Raw genomic sequence first — 25,184 nt, 5'->3', positions numbered from 1 at the left:
TATCACCAGATCAACTTGAACCAATAGCTGGGTATAGGATTCAAGCGCTAGATGTGTTGCTGATTAATAAACTAAATCTTGTCTAGTGAGACTGTTAACTTTATAGAACCACGATTAACTAACTATTGATTGACGTTTTGGTATTTTAGATGTAAAAGCACATTCCTTCTGATAATTGGAAATCCAGCTGAGAAATATTTTGTGGGACAGACCTATGATTGTCTGAAATAAGAAGGCTTAGTTTGTTTAGTGTAATTCTCTCATTTAGTGACAAATGTGTTTTTACGCATTAGAGATAAGAATTTTAGAGAATAATCTTGGTATTTTAAGGAAATCTTGTCCAACTACATTTCTGAAAGCAATAATAGGTTACTTTTTTGTAACTGGTATACTGACAGGTCTAAGCATCTTCATTCTCCTCTTCATCATATAGTTACAAAATCTGTACATTACAAACAGTATAGAAACAAGCTGAAAAGAATGTGCCACACATCCTGGATAATTACCTATATGCAGTTAAATTTACAGATATAAAAGAAAATACAGCCTACTCCCTTATAGTGCACAGTTATTTTATAGATACAACGTATCGCTAGTAAATGGTCATAGTCACCAGCTCTAGTTGTCACCAGCAGAGAGAATAAGAGCCAGATCCGTTCGATACAGCTTCCCTCCATCTGACAAAGCCATTATGCTCTTCTTGTATGTTGGAATATTATTAATATCCAGATCCTATATAGGACATAGATGACATTGTAATCCAGTTAGATCATGGAAGTTAATCATTGTCAAGTGATAAACTGTTATATAAAAACTGCTCGTCATATACACCATGGAATATTACTCAGCATTCAAAAAAGATAAACACATGCAATTTGCAGCAACATGGATGGCGCTGGAAGGGATCATGCTCAGCGAAATAAGCCAGAAAGAAAAAGAAAAATACCGGATGGTCTCACTCATAGCAGGAATCTAGAAAACTTAAATAAGGGACCAGGAAAATGAATAACTATAAGAAAGTGAAAATCAAAATCAACAAAAAACTATGAACCAGAGACACTTTTAGGGGGGCGGGGGTGGGAGGGGAGGGATTGGGGTCAGAATGGGGGGGGCTGCAATTTTATGGGGAATATAAAAATAAAATTTATTATTTAAAAAAAAAACCTGCTCGTTAGCCTCAATCCATTAAGAAAAGAGCTGGAATAAATTCTCACACAAATGTGAATAATCACAAGGTTGTCTTAAAAATCCATTTATCACAATTACACTACTTTAGGTCAGTACCAAATCCAGTTAAGAATGGAAGTCTATTTCTGCTCCTCTAAAGATGTTTAAAGTAGATTTCTAAAAATGGATGTGCTGTTGTTTCTGGATGGATCCACAAAATCTGCTTAAAAACAAGTGGCACAAAAAATAAATTACCTGTTTATTCTTCTCACACAGATCCTTCAGTAAAGCATCCAGTTCATTTTCATCTATGTATCCATTGCCATCCTAGAGGAGGAGAAATAAAACAGTGTGAAGTCAACTTCATCTTTAATAATAGGCAATGAGTAAAATGCAGTAAGTCCTCACTTACAGTCTTTGATGGTTTTTGGAAATTGTGATTTCAGAAAAGGGTTTTCTAAGAACAAAATTTCATTTAGTGTCAGCTGGGATTTTTTTCTCATCAACCTTATAATGAAACAACATTGAAAAAATGACATTATTTTTATGACTGTTGTAACTAAAATCTCAGAAAACTTCCATTCTTGTATACATGATAGATATTCCATTTTTTTGACAAGAACTGGGGTGTAGGCCAAAGGTTTGGGGGGGTGAGAGGACTTATCAGAGACAGAGAGGGGAGCAGAACAGGTGGATCCACAGAAGCACACTGCTGAGGGGAACAGTGGGAAAGACAGGAGTGGTCTGTTGCGCCATATGGGACATCTCCCTGGCTAGGAATCGAACCCATGCTGCAGTGGCTGGTGATAGCTTGATAGCACTGTGATTTAACCCCTGTGCCACCAGAGTGGCCCCATGGTAGATATTCTAAACTCTTAATGTCATACCCTCAAAAAAGTAACCGCTGCAAAGTTCCAAAACATGTAGATTGCTTTTCATTCAACTCCTTACATTTGCAAAATACTTAAAACTTTTCAAAATACATACACATTAAATATTTCACTGTATGTTAACAATATTGTCCTCATTGAAGTAAATGAGTAGTCATGAATATGATCCTATGGCAGTGAGGACACTAGCCAGGGAGGACACATGACAGATTTGAAGTCACATGGCAGGTGGGGTCAGAACTGGACAAGGGCCCACAAAGGACTGGCAGGTCCAAAAGTAGAGAAAAAAGAAGTAAAATTGGATGTGCACTGGAGACATCATAAACAACCTTTGCCCCCACATACACATCTACTATGTGGAGAGATTCTGCTGGCTGCTCTCATCTAGCTGTATCGTCATCCAACCCTCCAAAGTGGATGTTATTTATCCCTTATTTACAAATGAAAAAATTGCAGTTCAGAGGAGTATGATATCTTGTTTAAGGAAAATCAAGGATTTTAGGGGTTTTTTTAGAAGATTTATTTATTTATGCATACAAGAACTGGGGTTCAGGCCAGAGGTGTGGGGGATGAGAGGATTCACCAGAGACAGAGTGGGGAACAGAACAGGCAGACTGAAATACACTGCCAAGGGGAGCAGAGGGCGAGTCAGGAGATGTCTGCTGTGCCACTTGGGCATCTCCCTGGCCGGGGATTGAACTCGTGCTGCAGTGGTTGCCGATAGCTTCATAGGTTGCATCTTAACCCCTTGCACCACCAGGGAGGCCCCGAAAAATCAAGGTTTATATAATTTGGGACAAACTGTAACAGGGGTTGAGCCAAAGGCTGTTACAGGTGGCGCCCCCTGCAGGGTGGTTCGGGTGAGGATGATTAGCTCCAGGCAAAACATGACAAACTATCAGTGCGGGTCGAGACTAGATAGGAAATATGAGGGACTGCAGAAGCAGCCCCTGGGATTCCACATATTCCGAGATGATTCAGCGTTTTCAGTGTTTTTGGATCTTCAGTTATTGTGGGGGTCAGCCATTTCTGTCACCACCATGCCATCTTCCAGAAGGCTGTTGCGGGCTTCAAAGGATGTGGAGAGGCTTTCAGCAGCCAACATCAGAAAAGAAAAGTTCGGAGTCTTTGCAGGTAGCCAAGGGACTGAAACTGTTCTCAGCTTTGCTGTTGTTACAGCCAGGAAGGGGAAGCGAAGATCAGGAGCGGCGCCTTACTGAGCTGCGTGAGTGCCCGCCGCTTATCTGGTCTTTCAGCTGCTGCATCTGCTGTTTCCAACTTTGATTGTCTGCTGCTGTGCTAGGGCATCTTGGCAGCTCCAGGAGCATCCTCTGTTGCGTCTTCTGCTGTCTGCATGAGTTAGACTCTGGCCTACTGCCTGGATGCCGCGTGCCCAGGCCTTTAGTGCCAGGAAGACACCATCTTGGAAGCGTGGCCTTTGGTTTGGGATAGAACTTGAAACCACTAGACATGGCGTCAGGTGAGGATAAACGGCCACTGGAGGCCTTACTGACTCTTTGCTTTATTAATTATTAATTAATTAAATCTCATTATTGTTCTTCCTTAAACCTGAGTAGTCTTGCAATTGTGTGCGGTGTGAAAAACTCACGCAGTGACCAGTAAACTATCAGGTTGTTGGAAATGCCATGGCATATTTTTTCTATGTTTTTCAAGCAAAAATGTGTCATGAATTTTCCAATAAACCAGTTTTAGTGCCCCTTATTGACATGTATCCATACATGTCATGAATATAAAATCATAATGCATTTTCTATGAATTGGATGAATTGGCTGTTAACTTTAATAGCTCCTGTATCTTCTAATAGAAACCTGGAGTTCCAAGGTTTTTTTCCCCTAATGAGCATTTTCCAAATTCTACTAAGTAATCAAATTACAGATAAGAATGAACTTTTACCTGATCATATAACTCAAAAGCCTTATTGAACTCTTTCCCACACATTTTGATTCCCTAGATGATAAAAAGAGAGCAAAGATTAAAAATCTAGTATTACATGTCAGTGTGTTTCCCTTGGCAAATCACCCACACTTTAACTTACCAAGGAAAGTATTATTTATGGTAGAAAAAGTTAAATACCTGAAATTTAAGAAGAAAATTCTCCTGCACTGGTAATAATCTATCAAGAGAAAAACATTATATTAGAATATTTGATTTTTTGGGGCAAGAATCAGCTTATAAGCTTATAATATTTGTATAGTTTCTAGACTCACCTGGCCATCTCAGTTAACTCCAGCTTGCCGTCATTATTTGAATCAAATAATTTCAGCTAAAAGACAGAATGTCATTATTGTAGCCACTGAAGAGTGATTTATTGCACGAAGGAGAAGAAAATTCAAAATAAAGCAGTTTGAGTTATTAATTACTTCTATAGACAGCAAAAATCTAGAAACTAGCATTTCTTACACTTCCAATGCAAATTTTCAATTCTATAACTTGTATAATTGGCAAAGGTTTTCAGAACAAAATAGAGTAATCAAAAAGTAATAATAATCTTAACTAGGCTTCCAGAATACCATCATGTATTTTCTTGCAAATATGTATGTATATGTATGTATGTATGTGGGAGAGGTGGTCTCTGCAGGAGTATAGATAGTTTCACTGCGAAGTTCTTTGCTGTAAACTTTTTCTCCAACATTTTTGCCACAGAACTAATTGGCTGAAAAGCAATTTTGCAATTAAACAAAACAATACAAATCACAAAAAAGTCCATTAATTAAAAAGGACATAACGAAGTACTCTGTGCAAAAAAAATCCTTCATTAATTGAGGAATCAGTTTCTAAATTCTATGATGCATATTTGTAACCGACCTTTGTATTACATTGTAAAAGCCTTCTACATTGTTCCTTAACAGAGCAGGGGTGCTGCTATTTCTTGTCTTTATGTATAATGTATATAACTGGTAGTACATAACTGGAGTACACTCAAATGTTCTGTCACTTGCCCTGTCTTTATATTTCACCAAATCTTCCAAGGAGATTCTGTGTGAAATATCAATATTCTGTTTACATCATGCCTTCCACTCAAGTAGCAAAAAAGTCACCATTTCCAAGAAACATATGCTTATTGGGAATACGGAATCATTTCATTTTGTGAGGTAAGAGAAGCTTAATTCTTCTCTTGCCTCCAAATTCTAATATTGCATGATATATTAGGTAAACACAGCAGTAGAAAACAAGCTGTTGCATCTAAATCTGCTAAAGAATTGAAGTGCTTCAAAAGACTGGTGTGAATTACTAGCCACCTCTTTTATATTTGCCATAGCTTAGTAAGCTTTTGGTTCTACTCATCAGAAGGATTTGCAAACTGACTATTATTTTCTGCTATAGAATGCAATCTGACTTTACATATGCTATTTCACACTTCTGGTAAGTTTTATCACCACATTTTTATAATGTAAAATTGGAAGTGCCATGAAGAATCAGACTTGAAACCAAACTGTCAAACAGTTATTTAATCTTTTATGAAAAAATTGACTTATGGTCTATTAATTTTGCAGTAAAAATGCTTGCAGCAAAGAATGCATGGTGAATTTACTGGAGAGGGTCTGGAAATAGATGCCACATCTTGAAGTTCTCCAAACAATGCTGTGAAAATAAATACTTAATTTTTCCTTTGTTTTGAGCACAAAAGAATACAGACACAAAACAATGAGCAAATAATATGCATAAATCCTTACAGAATAGATTTTTAAGGAATTTGGAAATGTTTTATATTCTTTTGGATACTAGATGCTCAGAAATCCTCTCTACCTCCCTATTTTGTTTATATAACACATCACACACCGAGACACACCCAGATAAAAACATGTTCATATTCATGTGGGAAATGTTCACTTTTTAGAAAGTAGCAATAAATCTAGCTTTACCATATTATATAAGAGTATATATGGAAGCTATAAAAATACATGATATGTATACTGGGTATGTGAAAAGGTAGCATTATTTTCAGTTTTAAAGAGGGAATGCAATCAGATTCACAATGGATATAGGTTTAATGACTTTAGGAAGAAAAGGAAGGACTTTGCACAGTTTGACATGTTCTAAGAGTGTTTAATAGAAGGCAGACTTTTTCAGGTTATGATACTGACACAGTATTTATAATTATTTATTGACCATAAGTTCTAATTTGTCACACTGCCTACCAAGATAGTGGACACCAGATCACACAGTTTAGTGTCCACAGGGAAATATCTCCCCACATATATATTTAAATTTTAATTAGTTCTTGATTAATTTGCTTCCTGGATTTGAACTGGTTTATGACATTTAATCAGATATGCCAAGCCAATCCAACAGGGGGAAAACTCCCATCTGAGTGGTTTTAAAAAGGCTACTTCAAATTTCTTTCTGAAAGGAGTCTTTAAATAGACATCCCTTAAGATTGGCACAAAACAAGAAAATTGGTAAATGTAGGTTATTGTCCATTTCCAAAAATTATTTAGAGCTTAGATATGTCCAGTGTGATGCATCTGTATGCCAATAAATAGTTACTATAATGAGGTATTAAAGAGCACACTTCTTTACAGTGAAATCTTTTTTGATTATTTTGAAACTAAAAATTAGTTCCACTTTATAACAAATACCAATGTATGGTGAATAAAGCAATAATAAAGTTTCAGTTTTTGGCTGAAGATTCATCTCAGTTTCATCTAGTAAAATCATTTTAACATTATTTCTCAAGGTTAATAACAAGTCTAATTCTTCACCAGTATTTATTTATTGAAATTCATTTGGCAAGAATAACTGTACCTTCATAGTAATTAAAGTATGTATAAATATATGTTTTGATCTGGTTAATTTAACCTTTGTTTGAATTTCAAAAATTTAGGCAACTAAAATAATATTGCCAAAATATTGGGCCAATATTTGGCTTAATCACATTTGGCAAAATTTTTGTTTGTATTCCTAGTATACTGTAATGAGCCAAAAAAGAAAACTTTACCTACTTAGAATTAATTAACTTAATAAAGTTGTACTAATTTACCTGGAATTTTATAATTTATTTGTTCATTACTAAAATACTAAGTTCCTAAGTATAAAACAATTTTTTTAGCTTAATTATCAATATTCTACAAATATTTTGGTTATACAGAACATCAAGAACTGAGTATATTTGGACTTTGTCACCCCAGGTACCAAGACAACACTCCAAAATTAAAAGAATAAAAAGAAAGGAGGAGGAAGTCCTCATTTTAAGTTGTTTAATGAATAGAGTCTAGAAGTTCTTTTTTAAATTCTAACAAAATCTATGATTTTCTAAGCCATGGTAAAAGTTGACTCAGAACCTCTATAATAAATGAGCTTTTAGTGATATAATGTATCTTATATATATATGCATAAGTTAAATAATTTATTGATATAATTATACTGGCTTTGTAAGAACTGATCTTTTGATAGATAAAAATAATCTAACTCTACAATACAGGAAATTCTTATATGGTAAGTCTTAAAAAATGTCCACATCACTCAACCTTACAAGGTATAAGAATCCTTAACAAGAATTGCACTTTTGAAGTGAAATGATACCTGAATTAGCAAGAATACAGTTGGATTTTATAGGTTGTTGGCTACAATGTTTTCAAGATCAGTCTTACCATTAAGTCTGTATACTCAGCTAGTTTTGTATCATCAACAGTCTTGTTAGCTTTCTCCAGCAGGTCCTTTAGAAAGTTCTGTTAAGGCAAAGAACACTCAAATAAATTTCATCAATAACCTTCAGTCTGTTTCCATTTTAGCCTGCCTTTTGCAATGGAACATTCCAAGATACAAGGAGTATCTCTTATTGAGGGTAGAAGTGGGTGAGGAGCTTGGAAGGAGCACTCTTGTCATGGAATCCTCTTGTCATTTCAGCAGCAATGCTGCCTCTGACAGGTATGTAATCTGCCTTTTTACTGAGACCTGATCTCTTGTAGTCCATGTAATGACATAATTTTATGATTTCAATAAAAAAGCATTTTGATTATGCACTGTATAGGAATCTGAGCAAACACTTGAAAAACCAGTCATCCCAGTGGGTGCATTTCTACATAATGTTGTCTTCACAAACACTCATGACTTTCTGTAAGAAGCACAAGAATCCCTCTCCATACGTTTGTAAAATTATCAACAAACCAAATGGAGATATACCTCTAATTTCAAGTACAATTTCTGGACTGCATAAGCTTTATTTCCACATCTGTTTATAGCCAGTATGACACTTGTTTTACCAGAGGCCATTTGGCTAACTTTTGGGCTTGATGCAGTCTGAAGCAACTTGGGTAGAATGATTCAGCTGACTATTCAAACAAAACAGTTGGCCACAGATGATGTTATCTAATCTTTGAAGAATATATGAATCATATTAAAATAGGATTAATGTGGGAAGAATGAGAAAAGATGATTATTAATTTGACAGTTGGAGTTTAAGAGTGAGTTTAATTTAACAGAAAAACAAACCAAATAAAAGCTTTACAAAAGCTTGCCATACAAATGACAGTGTTAGTACTTAAGCATATAATAGTCTTTCACTTTGTCCACTATTGTTCATTTGTAACTTCTTTATATTCTCAGGAAATGAATTAATGCAATTATGGAAAACGGAGCAGATACTGTTTGTAGACTTTATTGAAGGACTGGGTTTCTTTGCTTCTGCACAGTTTATCTATCATCCTCCCAAATGTACCAGTTCTGTTGGACTGATTTAACTTTATTCTTTTCATGAATGGAGACCTTTTTCTTGATTTGATAAATTTGTTTTCACCTCAAACAGTTCACTTCACATTCAAAGTGAAGCATGGAAAATTCAAATTATCTGTTAGGGGCGAATTTATTTTTGAGTCTTATGAGGCTTTTGTCAGAGATTAATTGGGTTAAAAAGCCTCATCAGAGACTAAAATGGTGGTCACAAAAATAGCCTGGGAGAAACCTCAGGACGTTGAGATTCAAAGTCGTGTCTGCGAGCAAGCTATGTTTTACTCTATTATGGATCTTAAAATTAGCTTTCTTGAAAGATCCATTAAAAAAGAATGCCAACTTATCTTCAAAATTCCCGAGAGAAGAGGACTTCTATTTAGAATCTTTTTCTTAGAATAAAATTTAGAACAAAGAAGGAGACCTTTAGAATATTTTGAGGTCAGTATTAGAAATGAACTAAAGTTTTCATTATGAACTTGAAATGATTTTCAAAAGAATTTTATTTTCGTTCAATAAAATTAAAACACAATAGTCTAACTGTCACCTTGTGGTCTCTACATCGTTGAACTGCAAGTTTGTTAAAGACATTGTTTTTGGTGATTTCACATGTTTGCATTACCAAATTGTTACCATAGAATATGTTTTAGCAGTTTTGCAGTCGTGCAAATGTTCAATTCCATCTCTAAAATGTTTGAAACTCAAACCATGTTAAACCATGACCAGAAAACTGTGCTAGATATTATATCTCCCCACACAGCAGACAATGAGCTAGTTTTAGAAGACTGAATCTTAAAAGTATGTGGTGGAGTGGCAAGGAAGCATTATTAGCATTGTCAGATAGTCACATACTCCGAATCTAGGTTCTTTTCTTTGGGAGCTGTGTAATCTTGAAAAATTACTAATCTCTCTGAAAAATGAGAATTTCTCCATAAAATGGGAATGACTGTACCAGCCTTGCAAATTTGTTATGAGTTAAAAGTTAAAAAGCATTTTAAGCATCTAGTAATATGCCTGTCACATATGGAGATGTTGAATAAATATTAATCCACTTGCATTTTAATGATTCTATTACTTGAAGCTAGAGAAAATAGGGTCTTCTAAATGGAAAAGTCTTGGAGTTGTTTAAGGAAATGATAGAAAGATGCTTCCGTATTACTGAAAGTCTAGGAAATTATTGAGCTAACAAACAGTATCATGTTTCATATTTCATAAAAACTTTCCAATGAACTATCTTGTGCTTGGGATTAGGGATAATCTGAGAGGAAGTCATTATCCCTAATTTAAAGGTGAAAAAATCAGACAAAATGTCAGAGATTTGTCGAGAGGTAAGACTAGACTTCAGATCTCTGCTTTTTTCTCCTAGAGCCTCCTCCTCCCTCACCAGCTCATCTATATATCTGTGAGATATGAATCAATAAATTTATTTTCAAGTTGCATTTTTTAGAAGTTCTATTATTTTAGGACTTCTGTTGTTGTGGAGTGGCAGGAGGTTGAATGGAGTGTGGGTTTAAATGTTGTAGTTCTGTGTCTTATTTCTTGTGGCCTTCAGTACATTGCTTAACTTCTCTTAACCTCCTTCCTCACTGGGATAATACTAATCTCATAGAACTTGCACAAAGATTAAATAAGATAATGTGTGTAAAGTATCTGTCATAGAGTAGGTGTTGACTAATTGTTTCTTTGTCTTTCTTTTGAAAGAGAAATCTATTTATATAGGTGTATGATTTATAAAAGAAAATTCTACCTTTCAATGAAAAGGAGTGGTTTATTTGGCTTAGTATGTCGTTATGTCTATTTTATGTAACAATTTGTGTACAGCACAAGAAATGCTAATGTCTTGCAATGCTGAACAGAATTTCAAGAAGTACTTGAAGTCTTTTTTGATCTGGTACTTCATTAAGGATGTGGAAGAGTGGGTGAAAATGTGCCATTGCTCAACATTAGTTTCTTTTGTGGGAGGATTTTTAAAAAGCTACAGAGTTCATAATTGTATTTGAAAGGAAAAAGCTTGGTTCAAATTTTATTTACTTACCTTGAGCTCCTCAGTTTCAATGAAGCCACTGTGATCAGTGTCATATTTTCTCCATGTCTGTAAGTAATTTTGGATAGTGAAAACCAAAGACATTAAAAAATTAATAATTTTTCTACTTAAGCCTCTTTCTGAAGAAGTCCCAGTGATAGGACTTTTGTATACCTTCATGAATTCCTCACAGGACTTCAGCTGCTGGCATCGGAAGAGCAGCAGGAAGTTCTCTTCTGTGGGTAATACATGAGCCAGCTAGAAAAGATTGAAATTGTTGTAAGGCGTTTGAAAACAAGTCACTGACATGATCTGCTGCTGAGATTTTCATCAGGAGCAATTTTATTGTCTAAAAAACTAGGAGAAAGGATCTTCGAGTTGACTTTCCCTTTCTGATACTTTGTTCTTTCTAACCATTCTGTTATCCAGTGCTTGGGTACCTTGAACTAGTAGACTGTTTCTGTGGTCAGCGAGGTGGAGAACAGGAAGTGCATAGGAAAGGGAGCTCCCTTAGGACTATTTTAATCACCTCTCAGCTACTTACCAAGCAGATTCATCCCTCTGGCTTAAAACCTTCATGTACTGTGTGCACAGAGCAGTCTTGCTCTGTGCTTAGGGCACGTAGACTAGCACATGGGGGCAGACATTTCATATAGAACAAGAGAAAATGTGAGAAAAATTAATGTAGGCAAAAGGAAGAAAGAAAAATAAATAAATGCATTCCCAAGTCTGAGGAGAAAGCCTGCTAAGAGATGCAAGAGATAAAGTAAAGACAATTACATGAAGAAGAGGAAGGGAGGAAGAGAGGTAGAAAAGATAAATCAGGAGGAGCAACAATTGAACAGCAGTAGAGAAAGTCAGTTCTCAGGTTGTTGATTTCTGCAAAAATGATCTCCAGTTGGTGGAACTATGACATTTCTCCTCAGATGTCATTTCGTAACTTCAGTGCTCCTTTTTTTTTTTAAGGGGAAAAAGGGCTCCAGATCCCATTTTAAGGTGAACATAATTTATCTACTGCCCACAAGGAGAGAGGGAGCTGGATTGATGGCCCCACTGCAGACGTGGGTTCTATTCCTGGCTCAGCTGCTAATTAGCTGTGGTCCCAGGCAACTCCCACAGCCATTTCTGGTACTTAGTACCCTCATCACTAAAATAAGGAGTTGAAATAGAAGCCAATGTCTCCTAGATGTATTGGGTTCAAAATGACTTTGAGAATCTGTTACAGTCATTTCATCTTTAACATTAGAGAATAAACCTACACATACTATATTTCATCAACTTTACAGAAGTTGATGAATCCTCTGAAAAGCAGACATAGACCTTCATCCCTGGATTTTAGGTCAAGAACTTGTCATCTATTTAAACTTAAGGTCAATTTAAGTTTCAAAAGTTCTGTCAAATTCCAGGAAAAACTCATGTCTTAAAAAAATTATTCTTGGGCCTCCCTCATGGCGCAAGCGGTTAAGAATCTATGAAGCTGTCAGCAGCCACTGCAGGACGGGTTTGATCCCCGGCCAGGGAGCTACCCACATGGTGTGGCAGACCTCTCCTGTCTTGCCTACTGCTCTCCTCAGCAGTGTATTTCAGTCATTCTGCCCGCTTTGTTCCCCACTCTGTCTCTGGTGGATCCTCTCACCCCCCGCATCTCTGGCCTATATCCAGCTTTTGTATGTGTAAATAAATAAATCTTTAAAACATTATTCTTTAAGGTTCATTAGAAAATTAAAAATTCAATATAAAATGTGTCATTCTACCTTTCCTGAAATTAATCTCATCTTCTTTATGCCTGAGTAATATGTCCTTTAATTAATCTTCTTTTCAGATCCTTGAAATTATTTCTCATTCAGTTTAGAGGTACTATATATGGGGGTCAAAACTAAGAGAAAAGATCAAACATCTTATTAGGATGTTTTTGTGTGGCTCAGACAATATTTTGTTATTTATTTTGAAATAAATATCACAAATATGGGTAGGTGATAATATATCCAAAGGTGAAAGTAGGGGTTAGGATTTGCCTGTAATTTTTAAAAATGTAATCAGCCTTTGATCCTTAAATGCATGCAGACCATTGCAGTATGTGTGTGTTTTCTTTTATTAAAATCAGGATACATTTCTGTGACCATTTGAGTTTTTAATCCTAAAATACCGTACATCAGAAATAATGTAATTCAATGGTCCACATTTTCCATTTGGGGATGCTGAGTTTGAATGACTTGACCTGATGAGTGGCAGACATTGAAAATGACTATAATTTGATGATTCCCAGCAAATTAAATCACCAACATGCTTCTTGATCACAATAATAGAATGGATTATTTGTTTATTCAGTCTTAAATAGAAAATAATTTATTTATTGGTGATTACTAGAGGTGAGAAAAAGCTATCTGGATAGGGTGAACTACATTCCTCCTCACTGAAAACCAGCTCACTATCTTCCTTGTAAAGACCCCTCTTCTCATCTGTAAGTAGTCTGCTAGTAGAAAGTGATTATAAGTGATTTTCAATATTAATGGAACCAGCTACCAGATAAGTCAGGCTTCTTACAGAGTAGGTCCACCCATAGCTAACGGGGAAAAGAGGAAGCCAGCAGGCTGAGTGTGGCGAGGTCTCTGGTGGGCGGAGAAATGATCGTGCTCTTGGAATCACTTGTAGTTTGCCTTGGCTATGACAACACTTTCCTGTAGAGGTTCGGGAAAATGTTTCTTGGAGGATGTTAAAGGAGATGGGGAAGGAAGGCAGAATACCCAGGAAAGAGGAGAGACTACAGGGACAAGAAAATAAAGTGTATGTCTCCAAGAAAGAAGTATGTCAGAGGTAGATTTTTAAGGTACAGAGTTACCTTTGGAACTGGGTAAGGATATGTTTGGAGAGGTTTTTGTGTATAGCCACAGGATAGCAAGGTTGTGTATTAGCATTAGCATTCATTTGGGAAACAGGAAATAGCCATTGCCAACTCTTCCCTTTTTATTGATATGTAACTTGTCAGATAATTGATGGATATCCCCATAGACCATCCAATTCCTGAGGGCGAGTCTTTTTCCTGTCTGTGGCCCCTGAGTGTCCAGTGTACTTGTTGTTCAGCATGTTAAGGGCCTGATATAAATACTTGAGGATTGGTTGATAATTTCACTTCACTAAAATGACCTACTTATTATGGTTTATAGTGAATATTATTTTACTATCTTCATTGCAATTTTCTATATTGCTTAGATTTTAATAATATTGTATTGTTCTGAATCATTTTTCAAAAAAAATGTAGTTATCAAAATCCAAGAAATACATGAAAAAAAATTAAAAAATGAACTAATAAGCAATAGCCAAATGTAAAATTAGGTAGATTTTAATCATTTTTGTTTCCTAAATTAAAGTTCATCTAATTTGTATAAACTGCAGCTTACTCTAAAATGACATATATAGAGCATAAAATTACTCTTTATATCTAGTGTGAAAATACATTTCTTTATCAGTGCCATTTTGGTCCTACCTAGTTTAATTATTAAAAAGACACAGATCTTTATGCAACATATTTAATATTTTAGTTTCATTGAACTGTTAATGTCAAACATAATGATCCCTTTTTACTCTTTCAAAATACAGTTTATTGAAAGGAATCTTAAATATGTGAGAGATTATAATAAGATAAGCTGGTCATTAGAAAAAGGAAGCTGTGAATATATGTGGATAGGATGTGGCTATAATGAACATAAAGAAATGATCTTTTAAAAGGTGGGTTTCACAGTGTGGTGTTTCTACTTTATCTGCCTTTCCTTTCACCAATGCATTGTGAATCAATAATCAAATTTTAGAACTGCACAGTAACTCTCCAGTTATTGTGTCTAAGACCATGTCTAGAAAGTACCAAATTTTTTTTTTTTTTTTTTTTTTGTAGAAAGTAGTAAGTAGGGCTGCTTTATTCCCAGTTTTGCTGTCACTGCTGTCCATAGACGCATCCAGTACTTCCGTTCCAGGATTATTGGTGATTTCATAGTCCTTGGGCTGCCTGTCTGTTCTTTCATAAGCTTCCCAAACTTCCTTATGTGTTGGAAAAGAGAGTGGAGAGCACTAAGGGAGTGAAGGGAGGATGGATAGCTATGACCACAAGGAGAATCCCTGCATTTCCTTTAGGAGAACCACGAGAGTGGATATTGTGATATGCTACTCAGAAATTCTTTCAGATCCTGAAAGTGTGTATTGCTGTTTAACTGTCAGGTCCCTTTGGGAGATTATCTCAGACAAAGAGAGCTGTATCCCTAAAGGGGCAGCATCCTATAACTGACCCAGATGGGGTGGGCTCTCTCATTCAAAACTAAGGAGTTCTCTGAAGGGTCACTCCAGTATCAGGGCTGACTGTGTGGTCAGCTGAAGCCTCTGTTGATAGTGTATCATATTCCAGCATCTCTCTTTGCCCAGTCCTGTTCTTTTTAAATCCCTTGGACAGGTATTGATCCCAAGAGCACTCCCTAATAAACCTCCTCATTGCTAACCTTCAACGCAGATCAGCTTCCCAAGGAACTTAACTTGTGACTTGGGATTTACATCTCTTTTTTGTTCCTGGGCTTCATGTGGAGTTCTTGCCTTATGTTTTGGAATAGGTTGAAATGCCTTGCTCTGGTTCACCTATTAGACACATTGCTGAATGCTGTGGAGTCACAGTCACTGCTAGTAAGAACATTTATAGGGAGGCAGATAATTTCAAGAAGTTTTTTTTCCCAGAAAATTTCAAAACGGGATATAGATGCAATAATAAAGCTAAGTAGGGCCTCCCCTGGTGGCTAAACGGTTGAGTGCTGGGCTGCAAGGCTGCTAGCAGCTTCTGCGACTCGGGTTTGGCCACCAGGGAGGGGCCCACATGGGGCACAGACCTCTCCTGCCGCACCTTCTGCTTTCCTCAGCAGTGTATTTTGTCCTTCTGCCTGTTCTGTTCCCCACTCTGGCTCTGGTGAATTCTCTCACCCTCTTGCACTTGTGACTATACCCAGTGCTTGTATAAATAAATAAATAAATCTTTAAAAAAATAATAAAGCTAAGTATAGTAGGTGCAAGTAGAACACACAAGGAAACACTAGCAACATAAATGACTGAGCTATTAGAGATACTTCAAAGTGCATATATATGAAGCATATTTCCTCACTTTTAAAGACTCTCATGCTGCATGTTAATCTCCTTTAACCCATTTAGTGAAGCTTTCACTTACTTGGAAACCAGAGGAATATTTTTCCTAATCAATGAGAAGTGAGTTCAGGAACTTTCAAAGGCAAAGAATCTTCTCATTTAAGCCTTGTTGAATTTAATAATTTGAATTTGACAAATTAAGAAGTTGAAATAAGACTCAGCATTCAAAAAATTGAACAGATTTTCTAATATTATTTTTATTTTAATAATAATAACAAATGCTCTATATGTTATATGTTAGGTTGCTCTATTTTTTGACCTGTGTTGTCACATTTGATGTTGACACTTTGTGTCAATTCTATTCACAGACCAGGAAACAGGTTCAGAGAGGATAAAGGTTCTGCTTTCCACATAGCTCATGATTTAGCCTGATTTTCTGGGTTGTGGGACCCTTATCTTTTGCCCTCATCATTCTTCATTAAAATACTCAATCAAAAAGTTTCCTAATAACTCGCTTAAAAAATCTATTCAGAATGAAATTTTAAATTAGATTCCATTGTCCATCATTTCCCCAAATTCTGAGGTGGCAAAGTTGTCTTTCACAAAAAAAAAAATTACATTTGCTTTTGCTAAACCCAGGTGCTCAAATCCCACTGTGGAAGAAAAGAGGGAAAAGCTAGAGAAGTGCTTGCCTCCCTGGGAGGGTTGTTACAGTTTTTGGATTAAAATAGCTTTTAGATCTATTTTTTTCGGTGGATGCACTGACCTGGACAAATAGACACATTAAAACTGGAGAGGATAGTAGGTTCCCACACATTGCCAGAGGGATCAGGGGAAAAACTTATAGATTTGACATCCAGTGAAAGGAAATAATGTATACTTAACGTGAGCAGCAGAGAGTAAATTTATATTATCTATGAAATCATTAAGTCTCCCTTTTTAATTCTTTCAATCGACCTTCTCAGTAATATAGCTATTGGTCTGAATAAATTTGAACATTTTGACTGCCATGGTATTTGTTAAATTATCTCAGAATGTCAATGCTCCTGTTTTGAGTTCATATTAACAATCTATTACTAAAGAGTATTTGTGCGAAATCTACTTACAGATGTGAAATCACAAAATTCAGAAGAAAGCACATCTGTACATTACTCTCCATTTTATATATTTCTAGGAAAGGCATGTTGTTGAAATGTGTCAGTCAACTTCATTAGGACAGAACTTCGAAAATTAACCACCATAGTTTCTGAACTTTTGAACAATGCATTTCAATTGGAGCCAAATCAATTTGGCCCATTCCCATCAGGAAAACAAGACTACTGCATGCATGTTATTTGGCTTCCTTTGATTAGATTTGATGAGTACATCTATTAAATGAGCAAAATATATAGGCAAATGCAATCTCTTTTTGAACACCAAAGTTAACAAGTTCTTGATATGAGTAAACAGTGTATTACAAATTTTGTAAGACATAAGGTTTTCCATTCCTTCATAGCTGACTGGGATATATGTATTTGAGCTCCATATTACATATGTGGAACATATATACATATATTTGTATATATATGATTTCTTAGCAAGTGAGATCATATATCAAATTGAAAAGGAAAGGATGAACATCATTTAATAAAATTACTTTGTACCACTCAGGGATGTAGTATAAATTCAGAAAATCCCCATTTTCTCCCTAACCCCTCTTTTCCACATAGTGTGTAACTTTATTCTCCCCACAATGATTTTCAGAACCTCTTCTTTTTTCACATCCACTTAACCATCCTAGATGGAATCCATAGGCATACTAAACTTTCTAATCAATGCTATGTATCTTACTTCCCTTCCTTTAAGCCTTTTTTGTTTTATCTGATCTGAAAGTTTTGTCCAAATCATTGTTTCAAGTGCTTTGGCCAAATAACACCTCTGTTCATGGTACATCCCTCTTCAACCAGGCTAAACTTAACTGAAGCTTGAAACAACTGAAGCTTGAAAATATTTTCTTTTAATGCAGAAAATCTACAGATTATTTATTCTTTAATTAAAAAAGGCAAAGCAGTTGAGAGGAACATGGCTATGCTCTGACTGTCCTGTTCATTTCCTATTATTTATTAGATTTTAAGCAAGTTCTATTAAAGCCTCAGGTTCCCTTTCTATAAAATAGGTTATAATTTTCTATTTAGACTTATTTGATTTTGTCCTGAAAGATCAGAAAAAAGGTGTTTTTTGAAAACACTTTGTAATATAAAAAATATACATTTTTTATACATCTTTCTTATTGTTACGGCTATAAACTCTTATTTCAGTCTTCATTAACTTCCTCATCCTTTATGGTTTCCTGAATTTATCTTTTCTAACACAGAAAATCTTCTCTTCCCTATAGCAATTTCTTATCTTAAACTTTTGTGGAGATTTCTTTCATCTAACCTCTCGGAAGATTTGCTAGTGAACCTCAACATTTCATTCAAATTAGACATCAAATTGTAATTCAGAAATCATTAGAATGGATCATAAGTAGTAAAGCCTAAATTCAAAAGTTTCATCTACCTTATCTTTTTAAAAGTGCAAAATCCATGTGAGCCAAATCCATGATGGTGATACTTGGGACTAAAGTATAAATCCAGACACTCCCTATTTTCTCCCTAATCCCTCTTTTTCTGTACATAAGGTACAGAATAGGTGCAGAAATCTGTTCCTTTATAAAATATCATAAAATATTCACTCACTTTAGTTGTTATGTTCTTTCTAAGGTCAACTGCCAATCAAAAGTAGAATTTCAGGTTATGGATTATATAACCTGCTATTGCTAAAGATATTAGTAAAATAAATAGCTGAGTCGACTAGACTCTTTCAAGGAGAAACATGTTAGATATAAAATGACAATTTTTCCTGTACTAGAATTACAAACTATTCCAAACTCTAAAATAATCACATCTATAATTTCGCTGATTTCAGATTTTTCAGCTAGTTTTACACAGTTAGATTTATCTGATCTCATTTATGTCATTTTAAAGTTATTTCCTTATCTTAGACTTATCTTGATTAGATGGCCTCTATGCCAATCTGTAAGTCCCATTACTATTAATTTATCTATTTATATAGTAATGAGTTACACATAGGCAATTGGGAAAGTGTATACTCCAGGGAAATATTTTAATTATAAAGATAATAATAGTATGTCCTTCCTTAACTTTATTTGTAGTAGCTGTTTAAAAATATAAATGTATTTCACTTTGACATCACATTGGTCTCGTATAAAATCAATTATTTGAAAACCATATTAGTTTTTTGAATCACAAGTAAATTATGACTAAATGTTGTTGCAAAATGAACACTTCATGATCTAATACATCAAGAACATTTTATATATAAAGAACATAATTATGCTCGTGATTTGACATGTTTTAAATCAACTTCATTAGTTTTACTGGATAAAGCTTTCCTCTCAGTTTCTTTCATAGATTTCAGAGATAAAGAAAGTAACCAGGCTTTGGAAAAAGTAGGAATAGGGAAATAATAGCTCTTTTACAAATCTGAGAATGTGGAAGAATTGATGCATAATCGAAGTTTTGCTTCATTAATTCCTAGACAAAACAACTTGCCATCGATAAAATCTGTCACTGTCAAAAGATAAGCTTTGACACCCAGTCTAAAATTTTTATAATTCAAAAGCAATCTGTACTTATAAAATATAAAATATTCACTCACTTTAGTACTTATGTTCTTACTAAGGTCAACTGCTAAGCAAAAGTAGAATTTCAGAAACCAGGATGCAGTTTTTGTCTTTTATTTTTATTTTAATAAAAAAAATGCCTACATGGTTAAGCAATATGAAATACCAGTGAACCATGCATCTGGTTTGTATTTTGTTCACATGAGGTAATATAGCAGGAGGAGCATTGACCCAGAAGTCTGGGACCTGGGCCTGTAGGTGTACCTGTGCCAGCAAACAGCTGCATAACCAAAGGCAAATCATTTCATGTCTCCAGCTCACAATTTTGGAATGTATTAAATTTAACCTGAAAATTAGGCAAATTCTTAGGTTTCTTTCATTTCTGAACAATTTTTGATTATATGTTTTTGTACAGAAGACAGCATGTTACTTACGAAAATAAGCTTCTCCCAGTGGACCATACCGTGTCTGAGTTGGATACAACTTCAAAATGAAGCTCATTTAATATATCTATATCAGGAAAATGCATAAGTTCCTTACCTCTACAATTCCTATTTTTCCATCATCTCTCTGACCATACTGATCCACAAAAGTTTTCATCTCAGGCGATAACTCCTAAAATTATATAAAAGCAGGTAAGAAATTTGATGAAAACAAAGCAAACCAATTATACATGTTGTTGATAACCTATTGTAAAATTAATGGTGTTGATAACCTATCGTAAAAATAAACTGGAATTGGAATCATTTAGAAGTACCCATTCTGCTTAACTAGACTCCCGAAAATTAATGGACTGTGGTAAAGTACTATGAGTGCCCTGTGATGTGGTAACATATACCTGATAATAGACAAGGGGGCAATCCTCTACCCCCAGATCATCTATTGTGCTGTAAATCAATCTTACCTCAATGAGAACAATTAAAAACATCATGGATACAGTTTTTACTGCATTCAAATGAAAGTTATGATTATTATTTCTGATTCAATCACTATTATTTACCTTCTATTATTAGTTTTGAGAATATGCTACTTTTATGTCATCAGACTTGTCTAGCTTATAACCGTTAGTGAATTTAAATACAATAATCAATTTTAGAGTACTTTGAATACTATTTGCTTAAGGGAAGATTCTTTTCTGTTATTGTACTAATTGTTCTATAACATTTTCCTTATTCTAATATGTTTTATCCTTAGAGAGTAATAATATGTGTTTTCAATTTGGGCAAGCAAAAAATGAGAATGTTGAATATGTGAATCACTTTACAAATAAAGACAGTTTCTAGCATGGAAATGGCATTCATTGATTAAATAAGTTTTAAAAATCAGTGAAAATGTATCAGATAAAAATATGACTTGACCAATTTGTACTTTGCTTAGAAACATATGATAATATTGATGACCTTTTTTTCAGGTCTCTGATTATATGCGTTTACAATCTTTCCTCCAAGAGTAAATTAGGGAGCAGTTTTCCAGTGATTCCTTGTTTCCATTTCTTCTGAGATGATGTTTTTTTCTCATGTATTTTAGTACAATAAGATATGTTTAAGAATCACAAACTGAGTGCTTGCATCTCATTTGACTTATTTTTTCAATCTGTTCTAATGCTTATGTAATCTCTTCCCATATTGACAGCTTCGAGAGTTATGAACTGTAAACTACTCATCTGAATATAGGACTAGAATTCAGAAAGTTGAATTTATACTCTTGGGTCTCCAATATAGCCCATTTAAAATAGCTGTCTTGTATTAACTGAAGCCTATTTAAAGTGGGTCAGCCTTTACTAATGCCCTATTCTATGTCCTTGCGAAGTAAATTAAGGTCTCAGTTTTATCATAACAAGGTGGTAGTATTATCTATTGCACATTTGCTATAGGAATATCTAGGTTAATACAATCTAAGGTCTATATTGAGGCTAAATGTCATTATTACTATTGTTACAAAATTATTTCTCAACCAAAATAAGTATCTTTAGTAGAACAGAGATAACAAATAATTAGGCAATTTAATTATAACATAGAAAAAGAAAATTCTTCCAGTATGGGTTAATTGTGATTTTTATTTGTTAAATTTTATTACAGCAACAAATGTAAGAAAATGAGGTTCATCTCAAGGTACTGTGGAAATAACAGTTGTTAGGTTTTTTACACACACCTCAAAGTAAACAAAAAGCAAAGCTTTGATCTTAAATCTTAAAACTATCGAAGACCACTAATTTAACTAGCAGACTTTAATTTGTGACATTTCTGGTTGATAATTATGTCAAAAATCTGTTTTAAACACAAGAGATAATGCTAACAATGATGCTAATTATAATAACAATAAAACTATAAAAATGAATACAAATTTAAAGACTACATGCTATGTTTAGCATAATGGGTAGCTGTAAAAATATATTGATTGTTATATTTCATTATTGTTACACTAAACTACAAAGTTACTGAAATTTTTGAAATTGTACATTATCAGCAGGACAAGCATTATATTTCTGTTAGTACAGAAAGATCTACTATCTTATGGTTAGAAATGCAAACAAATAGGGTTTATAAGGTTTAATCTTTATGGTCTATAAAAAAGAAGGAACATGTAAAAATAGGTTTACTGCAATGGAGTCATAAGTATAGTGAGATATTTGTCTAGCACATGAAGCTCTCAATCCAGATCTTATTTCAGGTTTTTGAACTATCCAGTGCCTATATTCATGACCCAGAAAAATATTCATTAGTCAAAGTATTAAGCAATTTGATATCTTTGATATAATCTATACTCAGGTTTGGAGTTATTAGATTAACATCTAGTAATTAGAGCTTCAACTATTCTGAAGTTGGAACCTAAGCAGTAGAAAAAAATAAACTCTCAATTCTTTAAACTCTAGCAAGAAAACATTATTTTCAACAAAGTAAAAATATTGTACTAGGAAGAGGAAAAGTATCTGAAAATATATATAGAACTAAAATTTGAATTTTTAGGATAAAATAAATATCAACATTAAAATTAATTTTAGAAAAATTAAGATATAATCATTTGGCTGTTAGAAGCATCTTACAAGTTCTTAATTCTAAATTTTGTGGCAGGTAAAGGTTTCTCAACCAGACACTTTAAATACATGTTTTTAAATTTAAATTAGGAAGAGAATAGTTGTTGTTTTATTAGTCAAAGAGGCAAAGAGCTATAGTAATAGTATTGCATAAATTTATTTACCTGGTAATATACAGGGGGGGTGAGGAGAGAGAATGTATAAAACAGTTTGTATTTTTTTAGATCCATTTTATTATACCTCCTTATTTATATAATATCAAACATGGGTAAGGCAATCTCAAGAGTATTATCTGGTTTTCAATCAATTTGGACAATGATTTTAGTAACTGATAGTTGTTGTGTAATGCATTGTAATACATTTAGAGATTTTCTGGATTCTTTGAATATGTTGTACAGAAATGTGTGTCACACAACATTCAATTTAAATACGTATAGTAGAGCTGAGATGTTGTCACAGTTTTCAATTTAAAGAGAGCAGAAAGATAATTCTATTAGTATATTATATACAAAAATTATATTTGTGTATATGTATATATAGAGCTGTTAAAGGTAGCAATAATGTAAAGGATCACACATATCTATATTTTCTATAAAGAAATATGTATATAATCTGTAATGTAAAATCTCCTCTCCTAATGGTAGGCCAAAGATGATAAAGATCTAAGTGGTCCAAATCCAATACTGCTTTTGCAAACAGCCTTACATAAACCCCAATAGATTAGTAAAATTCACAGCCTATTTTCCTCTATCCAGTTATTTCATCTATGTTTTAAAGCTGTGTAAATTTTATTTTTATGGTGACATCTATTCTTAACAGGTTAATTTATGCCCAAGGGAAGTCATTCACAGAATAAGAATTGTCATTTGTTTAATTCACTAATGGTTTAATTCACAAATATATTTTCAAAACACCATGAATTGTTTTCCATTAGAGTATCAATTCATTTTAAAATTCACTTTACTTTTACATCTCTAGTGTTTGGGTTTCTCCTTCCCCACTGAAATGAACACCTTTCTTGCTAAATTCTTACTCATTTTTCTGTTGTATGTTGTCCAACTTTCAGTGAGGAAGGTCAAGACAAGACATTTTCTCTCACCTCTCAAACCACATCAACATCACAACAATAAAAGCTGGTAATAGAATAAGGGATTCATAATCTGCAGATCTGTTTCCTGACCACCAAGGGGCAGAAATGTATTTCTACCCCCTCTCATCTCAAGCAGTTAAAGAGAAGTTAAAAATTACCTAACTGAACTCAGTGATAGAGAAGGTGATCTGCTAAAACTCAGGCACCAACACTTTCCTTTTCAGCGCTGTTCAAATAAGCAAGGACAAGTACAAAATCTATATTTTAAAAACTGGGATTGCAGATTGTAAGGATTTTTTTCCCTTTCTCTTTAGGGTCTGTCTGTCTGTCTGTCTGTCTGTCTCTCTCTCTCTCTCCACTTCCCCTTCTCCGTCCCCTCCCCCCTTCCACACAACTTGGAAAGCTCTCTTTCTCCCTTTTCTCAGTTAATAAATGTTTACGTTCCCTAGAAACCACCTGATCTCGTGGACTCTTTATGAAAACGCTAGAATATTTATATTTCGAGGTGTTGGTCTTTTTCCTCCTCTGTAAACTTGAACCTACCAATCCAGCCTTCTTCCGCGCCTGCTGGAGCTCCTGAATCAAGTTCTGCAGCTCCTTTCCTTCCAGGTAACCACTTCCTACAACAACAAAGAGGCACCCAGGTTTCAGATATTTCATTCCGAGTTTTTTCCCCCCTGGTCAAGTTTCCACCACCGCTATTTTTTCTGGCGGCAGGAGCGAGAATCCTTTCCCAGGTATTGATTAATCTGCACAGAACGCGAACTCTGCAGCGCTCCGCTTCGAGGGTTTCTAACTTCCAGTCTATTAAGGACAACAGAATGGTTGGGATGGTGAACATAGCTATGATACCTTTGGGGGAGAGGGTACCCCAGTTCCTGAGATCTCTCTTTTGCTCCCTTGCTTGCGCGCTCTCCCGCTCCCCCTTTCTACTAATTTCCATTTTGGGGGAGAAAAAGTTCAAGGTTTTGGGATAACATAGAATCAACTTTCAAGTTGTTGGTTTAACTGTCAATTGGAGAGAGAAAATTAGGGGGATGAGAAAAGAAATAAAGCAAAGAAATGAGGGATAATAGGATCAGGAGGCTCAGGGGAGGGGAGTGGGCAGGAAAGGACAGACAAGGGTCTTCAAACAGTTAAAAAAATAAAAAGAAAGAAGATAATCACCGTCAGCGTCGTAATGAAGCCAGATCTCGAAAAACTGTGAGGCTGTGATCAGGCTTGATTGCAGGTGGGATTCTGCCATTGTACAGCGGAGTATGTATCTCTCTGTGTGAGTGTGTCAGTCCGCGTGAGGGGTAAACGAGTGTGTGTGTATGCGTGTGTGCGCGCGTGTGCGTGCGAGAAAGATTCTGGTCTGCCAAGAAGAGCAGGGCTGGGGCGCTGCCGGGCGCTGTCCTCGGTGCTGCTCAGCTCGGCCGTTCCTCCGGAGTTCTCTCTCCAAACCCGCACCCAGTTCTCAGTATTTATCCCGACAGCCTAAGCTGGGCCACGCCTCCTCCTGCCTCCAATTCCTC

The 25,184-nt window shown here is 35.0% G+C and overlaps 1 protein-coding gene across 2 annotated transcripts; it reads right to left on the bottom strand.

Annotated features, from left to right (window-relative positions):
* Window positions 1–618: 618 nt before the first annotated feature.
* On the bottom strand, window positions 619–24,913 carry CALB1 (calbindin 1; the record flags this gene model as incomplete). Of its 2 annotated transcripts, XM_084230132.1 has the most annotated exons (11): window positions 619–732; window positions 1,423–1,494; window positions 3,972–4,025; window positions 4,152–4,191; window positions 4,286–4,341; window positions 7,670–7,747; window positions 10,780–10,836; window positions 10,942–11,025; window positions 20,084–20,158; window positions 24,211–24,287; window positions 24,835–24,913. In XM_084230132.1, the coding sequence occupies 11 exons, from the start codon at window positions 24,911–24,913 to the stop codon at window positions 619–621; spliced, it is 786 nt and encodes a 261-aa protein (XP_084086258.1). The 2 variants fall into 2 exon arrangements, with proteins under 2 accessions (XP_084086258.1, XP_084086259.1); XM_084230133.1 differs by lacking the exon at window positions 20,084–20,158.
* Between the last annotated feature and the right edge of the window lie 271 nt (window positions 24,914–25,184).

The sequence above is a fragment of the Talpa europaea genome, assembly GCF_964194135.1.
Source record: "Talpa europaea genome assembly, chromosome: 3".
NCBI classification, from domain to species: domain Eukaryota; kingdom Metazoa; phylum Chordata; class Mammalia; order Eulipotyphla; family Talpidae; genus Talpa; species Talpa europaea.
The sequence above is the reverse complement of the archived record's forward strand: the minus strand, read 5'-3'. Positions and strand labels throughout refer to the sequence as shown.